The following is a 12,557-nucleotide window of genomic DNA, read 5'->3' as shown; positions in this document are numbered from 1 at the left end:
TGACAGAGGATGATATGGTTGGATGGCATCACCATCTCAATGGATGTGAATCTGAGTAAACTTTGGGAGTTGGTGATAGACAAGAGAGGCCTGGCATGCTGCAGTCCATGGGGTCACAAAGAGTCAGACACAACTGAGCAACTAAACTGAACTTAAAAAAAGTGAGTAACTCCAGTGCAAAACCAACCTAAAAGAGCCTGAATTTCAAGGTTTATAGACGAGTGTAATCTCTTCACTGTTCAGGAATCTACTTCTCCCCTTTCGATTCCAGAAGTAAAGTCAAAGATGAAGGAATAAAGAGAGTGAATAAAAAAGGAATCAAGCTTCATCATCTTTACTTATACTTAACATAGATTAAAAACAAAATTTTAAGAATGAATTAATTGGCCTGAATAGAAACATAAAAAACTAGAATATCAAGGCATGCAATAAATGGACCAATGACCAAAACAGAAGAGTTAAAACTATAAAACCTTTAAAAGAAAATATAGAATAAAAGCTTCATGACGTTGGATTTGGCAGTGATTTCTTGCCTGGAAAATCCCATGGATGGAGGAGCCTGGAAGGCTGCAGTCCATGAGGTCGCTGAGGGTCGGACACGACTGAGCAACTTCACTTTCATGTTCAGGATAACACCAAAAGTAAGGCAGCAAAGAAAAAAAATAAATCGGGCGACACAAATTAAGAACTGCTGTGTACAAAAAAGATCTTCACGACCCAGATAATCATGATGATGTATTCACTAATCTAGAGCCAGACATCTTGGAATGTGAAGTCAAGTGGGCCTTACAAAGCATAACTACGAACAAAGCTAGTGGAGGTGATGGAATTCCAGTGGAGCTGTTTCAAATCCTGAAAGATGATGCTGTGAAAGTGCTGCACTCAATATGCCAGCAAATTTGGAAAACTCAGCAGTGGCCACAGGACTGGAAAAGGTCAGTTTTCATTCCAATTCCAAAGAAAGGCAATGCAAAAGAATGCCCAAACTACCACACAATTGCACTCATCTCACACGCTAGTAAAGTAATGATCAAAATTCTCCAAGCCAGGCTTCAGCAATACGTGAACCATGAACCCCCTGATGTTCAAGCTGGTTTTAGAAAAGGCAGAGGAACCAGAGATCAAATTGCCAACATCAGCTGGATCATCGAGAAAGCAAGAGAGTTCCAGAAAAACATCTATTTCTGCTTTACTGACTATGCCAAAGCCTTTGACTGGGTGGATCACAATAAACTGTGGAAAATTCTTACAGAGATGGGAATACCAGACCACCTAACCTGCCTCTTGAGAAATCTGTATGCAGGTCAGGAAGCAACAGTTAGAACTGGACATGGAACAACAGACTGGTTCCAAATAGGAAAAGGAGTATGTCAAGGCTGTATATTGTCACCGTGCTTATTTCACTTCTATGCAGAGTACATGATGAGAAACGCTGGACTGGAAGAAACACAAGCTGGAATCAAGATTGCTGGGAGAAATATCAATAACCTCAGATATGCAGATGACACCACCCTTATGGCAGAAAGTGAAGAGGAGCTAAAAAGCCTCTTGATGAAAGTGAAAGAGGAGAGCGAAAAAGTTGGCTTAAAGCACAACATTTAGAAAACGAAGATCATGGCATTGGGTCCCATCACTTCATGGGAAATAGATGGGGAAACAGTGGAAACAGTGTCAGACTTTATTTTTTGGGGCTCCAAAATCACTGCAGATGGTGACTGCAGCCATGAAATTAAAAGACGCTTACTCCTTGGAAGAAAAGTTATGACCAACCTAGATAGTATATTCAAAAGCAGACATTACTTTGCCGACTAAGGTCTGTCTAGTCAAGGCTATGGTTTCTCCTGTGGTCATGTATGGATGTGAGAGTTGGACTGTGAAGAAGGCTGAGTGCCGAAGAACTGATGCTTTTGAACTGTGGTGTTGGAGAAGACTCTTGAGAGTCCCTTGGACTGCAAGGAGATCCAACCAGTCCATTCTGAAGGAGATCAACCCTGGAATTTCTTTGGAAGGAATGATGCTAAAGCTGAAGCTCCAGTACTTTGGCCACCTCTTGCGAAGAGTTGACTTATTGGAAAAGACTCTGATGCTGGTAGGGATTGGGGGCAGGAGCAGAAGGGGACGACCGAGGATGAGATGGCTGGATGGCATCGGTGACCCAATGGACGTGAGTCTGAGTGAACTCCGGGAGTTGGTAATGGACAGGGAGGCCTGGCGTGCTGCGATTCATGGAGTCACAAAGAGTTGGACACGACTGAGCGACTGAACTGAACTGAAGTGAATTGAACTGTGTATCTAAAGCAGTTTCCCAGGTAGCTCAGTGATAAAGAATCTGGCTGCCAGTGTAGGAGATGCAGGTTCAAGCCCTGGGTCAGGAAGATCTGGAGGAGGGAATGGCAACCCACTCCAGTATTCTTGCTTGGGAAATCTCACGGACAGAGGAGCCTGGCGGGCTACAGTCCATAGGGTCACAGAGTCCAGAGTCAGATACGACTGAGTGACTGAACACAAATGCACGAGTAGCAAAGTCGTATCAACAAAATAAAACGGCAACCAATGGAATGGTATAAAATATTTCAAAACATGTATCTGATAAGGGATTGATATTCATTCGTATATAAAGAACTACTACAACAACAACAATACACCTGATTAAAAAATGAGTAAAACACCTGAACAGACATATCTCCAAAGAAAACATACACATGGCCAATAAGCATATGAAAACAGCATCACTAGCTATTAGAGAAATACAAATCAAAATTACAATGAGATATCATTCTACACCCATACATGGTTATTAATTTTAAAAAATGGAAATTAACTACTGATGAGGATGTGAAGAAATTAGAACTCTTGTGCATTTCTAGCGGTTGGGCGGGGGGGTGAAGAGGTGGGACAGGGGAGTGAAATTCCCTTGCAGTCCACCAGTTAGGACTTCATGCTTCCAATGAAAGGGGCACAGATTCAACCCCTAGTCAGAGAACTAAGATCCATCATGCAGCTTGGCACAATAAAAAAAAAAAAAAAAAAAAACCTGGCCATTTTTAATGAGAATGTAAGTAAAACAGTGGGGCGTTTTGGTGAAAAATATAGCAGTTCCTCAAAAACAAAGAATTACGATACAATGCAGGAATTCCACTTCTGGGTATATAAGGATAAATATTTTATGATTCCACTTATATGATATGTAGTCAAATTTAAAAAGAAAAAATTGCATAGTAGTGGCCAGGGGCTAAAGGGAGGAAGGAATGGGGGAATTACTGCCTAATGTCTACAGAGGTTCAGTTCAGTTCAGTTGCTCAGTCGTGATCCCATGGACTCATGCAGGGTTCAGTTAGGGGAGATAAAAAAAGTTGTGAATGTGAATGGTCATGGATGCACAATGTGAAGGTACTTAACACCACTGAGCGACACTGATAATAATTGGTAAAAAGGTATATTGTATGTTATGCATAACGTAACACAATTTTTAAAAAAGTAATACACTTTAAAATTTTCCAGTTGCAGACTTTAAAAATACAAAATACATGTCCAGGCTCTTAACATACAAAATTGTGTTTAAGGAACTATTCAATCTTGTGGTAAAGTAAAAGTTCCAACTTACCATCTAGGAAATACCCCATTCTCTAAACTTGTTGTTTGGCTACGTCGCCAGCGTCGCTGGTAGCTGCTGGCACAACTTCGGGTAAGTGAGGAGTTTGGAGAGGGAAATGGTGTAATAAGCAAGCTGCTGAGAGATGCTGTCAAGTCAGAATAAGAACAAGTACAAAGTTAATAATAACTAAAAACAGGAACAAATTTCTTTTTAATAAATTTAAATGGTGACTCAAAATTTCCATTTTGCTGAATGAAGCTCTAAAATCTCCATTAAAAAAAATATATATCATTGTTGGAGCAAGGTCCCAAAAAAAAATCACATAATAAAAGTGATTCAGCAAGAGATCCTGATAACCTTTTGCCATCCTCACTTTTTCCCACCCCACTCCAGAAGAAAATGCTATTTTGAAATAAATCTTTATTCCTTTGGTGATGACACTGTCTCCAAGCTTAGATGAACCTCTCTGCACAGGTTTATCTCAGAACACCTCATACAATAAATTAAGATTATTTTTCTCGCTAATCTCTCATTAGAACCTGTGCTCTTTAAGGATATAATCTGAGTGGGTGTTTTTTTGTTTTTTCTTAAATCCTCAGAATGTTTCAATAAAACTTCGTCAGACAAATTTTGGAAGAGTAGATATCTCAAAGAATAATAGGTATAACACTGGTTCAAAATACCTAAGTTTCTCTGGGCAAGAGACAGTCTGACATTTTAAACCCAGTTAGGAGAAAACACAGAGAAGGCGATGGCACCCCACTCCAGTACTCTTGCCTGGAAAATCCCATGGACGGAGGAGCCTGGTAGGCTGCAGTCCATGCGGTCGCTAAGAGTCGGACACGACTGAGCGACTTCCCTTTCACTTTTCACTTTCATGCATTGGAGAAGGAAATGGCAACCCACTCCAGTGTTCTTGCCTGGAGAATCCCAGGGACGGGGGAGGCTGGTGGGCTACCGTCTATGGGGCCGCAGAGTCGGACACGACTGAAGCGACTTAGCAGCAGCAGGAGGGAGAAAACAGATGTAAGCAAATGTTTTTCTACTATGCTATTTAAGTAGTCTCTTGAGCAATATTATTTTTCTGACTGAGTGTGTATTCATCCAGGCCATGTTCCAACAGGCACATTTTTACTATTAAACATGAAAAAAAATTTAATTTAAAATACTTATCTCTGCTGTTTCTACAATTCTCTTGTTAGGCTAATATCAATACCAACAAACTGTACACATAAAATTAAATGATTAAAACAGATTAAAAAGGAAATCAATGTCAGGTAACAGTGATCTCATAAAAACCAGATTAACACATGAACCTATCATTACCAGAGCGTGCTATGCCACTGTCTCTGTCCTCATTCAGGTCTCTTCCAGGCATGTCCATTGGGTTGCTGTGAACTGTAATCAAGACAAAAGTGTGACTTATAAAACACAGTGCTGTTCAGGTTGATGTTCCTTTTAAAATAGCAAACTAAATCATGCTCATCTCATTGCATTCCTTTATTTTTTTCAACAGCATGGCACAAACCCAACACCAAGAGCTATTCTTCAGTTGAACAAGCTTTGAGATCTATGTGTAAACAATCTGTGACATAATATATAAAGAAGCAAAGGGTGACTAAAATAAGCATTTTAGAAGCACATTCAATGACATGAATATATTCACAATATACTACTACATGATAAAAAGGCGAGATACTGACCAGTAAGAACAATGGCTGCTGAGGCTAAGTGATTGGCATATGATGGTTAATCTACTGTTCTGTCTATATAAATGTATGCTTTAAAGTTCTATAATAAAAATTAAGAAAACTGAACAGTATAATCCCAATTTCGTTTTAAAACAAACAAAAACTAAGGAGGTATTTCTGGTTGACAAGATGGCTAATACATATTTTTTGCCTATTTCTCGTATTTTCCAAATTTTCTATACTGTATATACATTGTTTATATTTCTAAGGAAAATACATACTAATTAAAACAGGAAGTTGTAACAACTTCCTGGATACAGAAGCATGAACACAATCTACAATCATCTATTTAGTGATATCAATATAAACAAATATAGTCAGAGATGCCTTTTATAGAATATAATGGTGCTTGTTCATCTGAATCTTAGCTCCAAGAGAAATCATTTTTATGGAATAGTGTAGATCAGAAATTGCACAACAACAGTATTTTCTGTGATTGATGAACTATATGATACAAAAGCTACTCAGCCATGGAAACAAGATAGTATCACATTAGAAATTCAACTGGTATTTTAAGGAATAATGTTCATACTATATTTTGGTTTAGGATTCTAAAGTTAAAATCATTATTACATAGTAAGGCAAGAAATGACAAACTGAAATTTCATGAAAATGTCATTTCTACTCATAAGTTAGTTTCCGGAAATCTTAACAACATATTCAATAGAAAGATATTAAGTTTTTAACTGCACACCTTCCCCAAATGCATTTCTCTACTCTCTTGTTTCCACAGCGTAACTATGAATTCTAGCCGCTGGGGCACACCAACTAGTCTACCCACACAGCACATGGCAAACCTGCAAAGAAAGAGGCGCTCCTGATCAGGCGGAGCGGACCCTGTTCAGAGAACGCCCGCCTGGGGCTGCAGAACTGTGAAAGACCTACATGGCAAAAACGTAAAATACATATGAAAGAGGGCTGTTAGAGAAGCCACAATGCGTCAGGAATAAAAGGTGAGCTAAGGCAGCACAAAAGCAGACCAACAGATATGAATGGAAATCTTTAAACTAAGTTAGAATAATTCAAGCTGACTTCCTATTTTTGAAACAGGATGGTTTCCCTCTGGCCATGGCTTATGATACCATAACAATTTCATGCCTATTAAGTCCACATATAGTAATAAAATAAGCTTCCACTATGTAAGGTAAAAATTATTTTATAAGCTTCCACTATATAAGGTAAAAATTATTTTAAATGTTCAATCCTTTCTCATCTAAAACAATATTTTTAAAGATTAAAAAAGCACAGTGATGTTATATACATAATTTGATATTTGCCAAATGAATTTATCCTTTAAAAAATCAATTTTAATATTATAGTACTATGGAACTAAAATTAAGAAAAAACCACCTAAGCGCTTGGCTAAAAAAACTGTACACAACATAAAACAAAGGGCAAATAAAGAAAAGCGGTCTACTGACAAATAAGTATGGATCTGATTTTTCTAAACTAGTGCTAAATTATAAATTAATGGGAGAAACCAGAGCTCCTAGAGCAGAGGTCAGCCACTATGGAAGCAGGAAAGCCAATGCAGCCTGTCAGGGCCAGACTCCCAGCTGCTCAAGGCAGTAACTGCCACACACTTGACCAAGAGAAGGCAAGAGTCTGAAGACCAAGAGAGCGTAACATTAGAGCCTGGAAGCAAGCACCTGAGTTACTTATTAGTTAGGGTTAGTCCAGATGGCCTGAAGAGCCACCTAGGAGGGTGATCCAGGACACAACTGACAGCTTTACTGTTTTAAAAAAGTGACAAATGCATTTTTAAATTGTTAACAGGTATTTTTCTACAGCAAGAGTTTCTATAATTACAGTGAATGTGCAGCAATCCTTCCATGTTTCATTGTTCAGTTCTTCCTTCAACTTTTCCTATTTACCTCAAAACTTACCTGCTCTCTTTAATCTCATTCCTTACTCTTCCTTACTCTGAGTATATGACTTTGTCTCCTACAGTATGCGTATGTGTATGTGAGTCCACAAGAAGAATCACCATATGGGAACTCTTGTTTTCCTACACTGTTATCTCCAGACTTAATTCTTACTCATCCCTGCCTCCTTCCTGCCTGAGCAGTAATAACAGGTAACATCATTCAAGCCTTTCTTTGTGCGAGGCCTTAGTGAAAAATCCCAAGATGGGTCTCTCTCCCTCCCTTTAAAAGCTAATTCTAAATCAGCTAGACCCTTCAAAAATCTTACTTTACCTGTATCACCTCTATTTCCAACCTCATTTTCCTTATAAACCTCCTTTTCCATCAACATTTAAATACTGTCAGAACTCTTCTCCCTTCTCCCCATGTATCTAATCCTGTAGTTCAACAGTTCTTAAAATGTGGTCCAAGCACCCTCTTCCGGGACCCTGCAACCCTTTAATGGGGTTACATTTTATTACTGATGTACTCCCAACAAACTTCTCAACAACTCTTTATCCTCACTGACACAATCTGATTCTAGGTCCCCATTATGTGTCACTGGACTATTATAAGCAGTCTTCTAATATAGGTCTTTTCTCAATCCCACTGGCTCATCTGAGTCCTTTCCCAAAGCAATTAGAATATTCTTTTGCAGATACAAATCTGATCTGATCATGTTTCTATATTCTGAAAACTCCTCTGTGGTGGCCTTGAGAATGCACCACAAAGCTCTCCAGCTATAAGAATGGAAATTGGCCAAGCATCCCAGCTACTGAGTTTTTAAATCCATTGCCAGATTTGGGCAAGGTCACATACCCCATAGCCTGCTCCTAGTCAATGACTGAACACAGCAGGTAAAAATAACAAGGTAAAGCCCACTTTAGCAAGACATGGGTCACTTCTGACAACCAAGTATAACTCAAAGACTTGTCCACAGCCTTATCAAACCTTCCCTGGACTAGTGTGGCATGCTAGAACATGTCCACTCAAGCTTTTATTCCTCTCCTTCAATTAAGGTCAAACTTACACCATAATCTGAGGGCTCTCTGAACCCTTCTCAGCTTCCTCTTCATTTCTCTCATGAAATAATAATAAATATTATTATTTATTAATACTAAAATCTGTGCATGTTTAATGTTATCTTGGAACCTGTTAAAAATCAGGTGGAAGACCCAAACTAACACATTCTTCCTGGCACCCAACTGCTCAAAGAATAACTTGAAACTTCTCAGTGTGGCGGCCCACAATCTCCATCATGATCTGACTCTTGCTCATTTCTTTACTTCTTTTCACTTCCTTTAACTCATTCACACCGTGCTCCACCCACACTCTTTCTACACTCACTGTACCTACTGCACTTAGGTCTATGAACATACTATTGCTTTTTCCTAGGACATTTCTTCTCCCAACTGTCAGGCAAATTCTTCAAGTTTAAGCTCACTTATTTAAGAAAGCCTTTTTTGACTCTCTAAAACTGAACACAGTGTTCCTGCTCATTTCTAACACATCATTCTCTTATTCTTACCCAAGAATTAACTACAGTATACTATAATTGAATATAGTATCACAGTATACAATTTCACTAACTATAAATCCAATGAGGCAGGAACTGTGTTCACCACTGTTTTCTCATGGCCTAGCAGAGTGCCTGGCATATAATAAGTGCTTGATAAATATTTGTTGATTAATTGAAAATTTAAAGAAAATAAGAAATGATATTCAAAGATCCTTGATTCAATTAAGAATGTACAAGAAAAAGCTGTTCATGAAAAAGTCTATGCTTTGTTAAATGTATTACTTTTGTATTCCATATTAAAACAGAAAAGCTGAGTGTATCTAGCATCTATGGTGTACTTTATACATGATAATGGATTTATATTATTAAACAGCTTTTAATAAGCCCCTTTAACTGTGAAAAGTGTCAAATTATTTAAAAAAGCACTTGTCATATTTTTACTTTATTAAAATGAATGAAATAATCAAGTTAAGAAAAAGTAGAACTTCTATTTTTCTATAAAATGCATGCTTTCTAAATCACATGCCAGACATTGTAACTAGCCCACAGTAGGTAGTTAATAAATGGTTGATATTTGAATGAACATGAGTTATTAAAAATATATAATGCTATAATGTTAGAGTTGGGAGAAAAAAACTTTTCAACTAATATGTATAACTGATATCTATTGACTGAAATTACAAATAAAAGTTTTTACTAAACAGGGAATGAGGAAAATATTCATCCTATGCTAACTGCTGTCTACTCTGACACACTACAGTTCTTTATGCACTGGAAATATGGTCAGAAGTAATTTAGCTGATCTTTGTAAGATACAGCAAAGGACCAGGTATTTTAGAAATAGTTTGTCTCTTTAAAATGCTGAACTTAAATAACAAATGGCTTCCCCAGTAGCTCAGTTGGTAAAGAATCTGCCTGCAATGCAGGAGACCCCAGTTCAATTCCTGGGTCGGGAAGATTTCCTGGAGAAGGGACAGGCTACTCACTCCAGTATTCCTGGGCTTTCCTGGTGGCTCAATTGGTAAAGAATCCGCCTGTAATGGGTTTGATTCCTAGGTTGGGAAGATCCCCTGGAGGAGGACATGGCAACCCAGTCCAGTATCCTTGCCTGATGAATTCCATGGACACAGGAGCTTGGCAGGCTACAGTCCATGGGGTGGTAGAGTCAGACATGACTCAGAGACTTTCACTTTCAAATAATAAAAACAAACTAACCAAATTACCAAATGAGCTACTATTATAATAAATCTCTTAAGAAACATCAAATTTTGATTATCTGCTCATCTGAATTACAAGTCACAAAAACAAGCACCATTTTAAAATTACTTTATATGGTTGTAGAAAAGGGAAGGGTGAAAGTATAATCCCTGTCTCCCTCAGGTGAACTATTCAAGAGAACTAGGCTTTTTACCCCAACAAAAGCACTTTTCAAGACGCATCAAAATTAAAAACAAAAAACAAATCAGATATTTCTTCAGCTGTTCCCTTTTTTCAGACACAAAATAAACACTAACTTCAAATATAAGAAAATTATATTTTTCAAATAATACAAATATTATAAAACTTGCAATTTAAATCCCTTTTCCACTTCTAATATTTGAAATCCTTTGGTGTTCTAAGAGATCTACATTAGTAAGAAGATTTTTAAAACATACAAAACCATTTTACCTATATTTCCAAGTAGTCCATTAATGACTGTATTATCGGCCTTTAATGTACTGTTGTCCTGATTAATGAATTCAAGACTGTCTTGAAGCCTAAGGGGAAGGAGGAAAAAAATGAATACCAAATCTATTTTCTGCTCTTAATGGCAATTCTTTGTATACCTCAATAAAATTTTAAGTGTAAAACATTGTATTTAAGTTTCCCTATCAGTACTATAAATTAGTCATTTACATTAGGGCTTGGGTACAGCATGAGGGTTAAATTAAGCCTGCTGCCTGTTTCTATAAATTAAATTTTATTGGAATACAGTTACACCCAAGTGTTTGTCAACAGATGAATGAATAAAAAAGACTGTCATGTTTATGTGTGTGTATAGACACTGGACTAGTATTCAGTCCTGAAAAAAAGAGGAAAGCCTGCCATCTGCAACAACATAGTTGTTCCTGCAGAATGTAGAGCTAACATACTGGGAGCTATGAGGCACAACCAAAAAATTAAAATAAATACAAATTTTAAACTTATTTTAATTTAAAAATTAAAAAAAAAACATGAAAAAGTGATGGTTACCAAGGATTGGGAGGAATGGAAAAGAGAACATAATGGTCAAAGGGTACAAACTTTCAGTTATAAAATTAACAAGTTCTGGGAGTCAATGTACCACTAACTAATAATACCACATTATCAATACTGGAAAGCTGATAACAAGAGTAAATCTTAAAAAATTCTCACCATAGAAAAAAGAAACGGTAATTATGTGACAATGGCAGTGTTAGCTAAGGCTATGGTAGTAATTATTCTGCAACATTTAACTGTATCGAATCATGGTATGTTTCAATAGAGCTAGAAGGGAAAATCTGGCTTCCATTAACTTTCAAACTTAAGGGATAGAAGAAAATCTGAATTTACGCTGCAGTCCTAAAAGCAGCTTATTAGCTTTCATACTTTGCAGATCTTAAACAATTCCTTTCTCCTTTCACCCATAACTACTTACGTATTGAGACTTCCACAGATGCTGCTGCCAGTCCGTGCAGTAAAAACTTTGCTGAGCATGAGCTGTGGAGGGGAACTATGAAGAAAAAGAGAGGGATAGACAGAAATCAAAACTGAAACACAAGGATCTCTTCAATTTATTATAAATAAAAATGTTTAAGTCACAGAGATGTTATAGCATAGTTATAACAGCCATGAAGTAGCATTAAACCCATAAAACATCATAAACTGAGTATCTGGCATGCTCTGAGTGGAGGCTATAAGAAATTCTCCCATCTTTAAGAAAAACTGAGTATTTTTAAATGGATTCATTAAGAAAAATCAGAAAATCCCTCACCGGATCTGATGAATTTTTAAGGTGGATCCTTTGTAGCTCATTGCTACTGAGCCAAACATCATCTCTCCAAGCATATTGGCATCAGAAGAGCACCGAGAACCCTGAACAATAAGCATAAACATTAACAAAATCATTGAATTTAAAACCTATTTCAAATACTAATATTTATTAAAAATTTCTCCCCGATGGCTCAGTGGAAAAGGATCTGCCTGTACTGCAGGAGACGCAGGAGATCCAGGTTCAGTCCCTGGGTTAGGAAGATACCTGGAGAGGAAAATGGCAACCTACTGCAGTATTCTTGCCTGGAAAATACCATGGACAGAGAAGCCTTGCAGGCTACAGTCCATATGGTCCCAAAGAGCTGGACACGACTGAGCACACACACAGTTCCACAGCTCTCACTGCAGTTATTCTACACAATGTTTTTTTTAAGTTATTTGACATTGTATATATACTGCTCTGCAGCTTAATTTTCTTCATTTTACACTGTCTTACAGATCTAAGCATACTATTACACACAGAGTCTTTTTAAGAGCTGCATAGTGTTCTGCTATATGAAAATACCAGTTTACCAAGCCAGTTCCCCTTACTGACATACTGACAGGTATTTAAGTCACTTTCTGTTTTTTGCTACTACAAATAATGCTCAAATATCCTTAACCATATATTATGCATATGCAATGTTTCTCCACGACAGATAACAAGAAGTAGAATTCACTGAACATGCAGAACAGATTTTATCATTCCTACCATGCAAAAACAGGCAATCACAAAAAGGGTAATTTGGACATATTCC

The 12,557-nt window shown here is 37.4% G+C and overlaps 1 protein-coding gene across 3 annotated transcripts in view; it reads right to left on the bottom strand.

Moving 5' to 3' along the window:
• FNIP1 (folliculin interacting protein 1) overlaps nucleotides 1-12,557 on the bottom strand; it is a 120,245-nt gene that overhangs the window by 45,771 nt on the left and 61,917 nt on the right. For 2 of the 3 annotated variants that reach the window (XM_068979515.1, XM_068979517.1), the window contains 6 exons: nucleotides 11,762-11,862; nucleotides 11,426-11,500; nucleotides 10,438-10,526; nucleotides 6,144-6,227; nucleotides 4,922-4,993; nucleotides 3,605-3,740 (listed from right to left, as the gene is read on the bottom strand). In XM_068979515.1, the coding sequence (XP_068835616.1) occupies nucleotides 3,605-3,740; nucleotides 4,922-4,993; nucleotides 6,144-6,227; nucleotides 10,438-10,526; nucleotides 11,426-11,500; nucleotides 11,762-11,862 (557 nt within the window). The remainder of the gene's footprint in view (nucleotides 1-3,604; nucleotides 3,741-4,921; nucleotides 4,994-6,143; nucleotides 6,228-10,437; nucleotides 10,527-11,425; nucleotides 11,501-11,761; nucleotides 11,863-12,557) is intronic. The other variant, XM_068979516.1, reaches the window with a different exon arrangement.

This window comes from Capricornis sumatraensis, chromosome 9, assembly GCF_032405125.1.
Source record: "Capricornis sumatraensis isolate serow.1 chromosome 9, serow.2, whole genome shotgun sequence".
Classification (NCBI taxonomy): Eukaryota; Metazoa; Chordata; class Mammalia; order Artiodactyla; family Bovidae; genus Capricornis; species Capricornis sumatraensis.
Note: the sequence above shows the minus strand (reverse complement) of the source record. Positions and strands in the feature narration are given on the sequence as shown.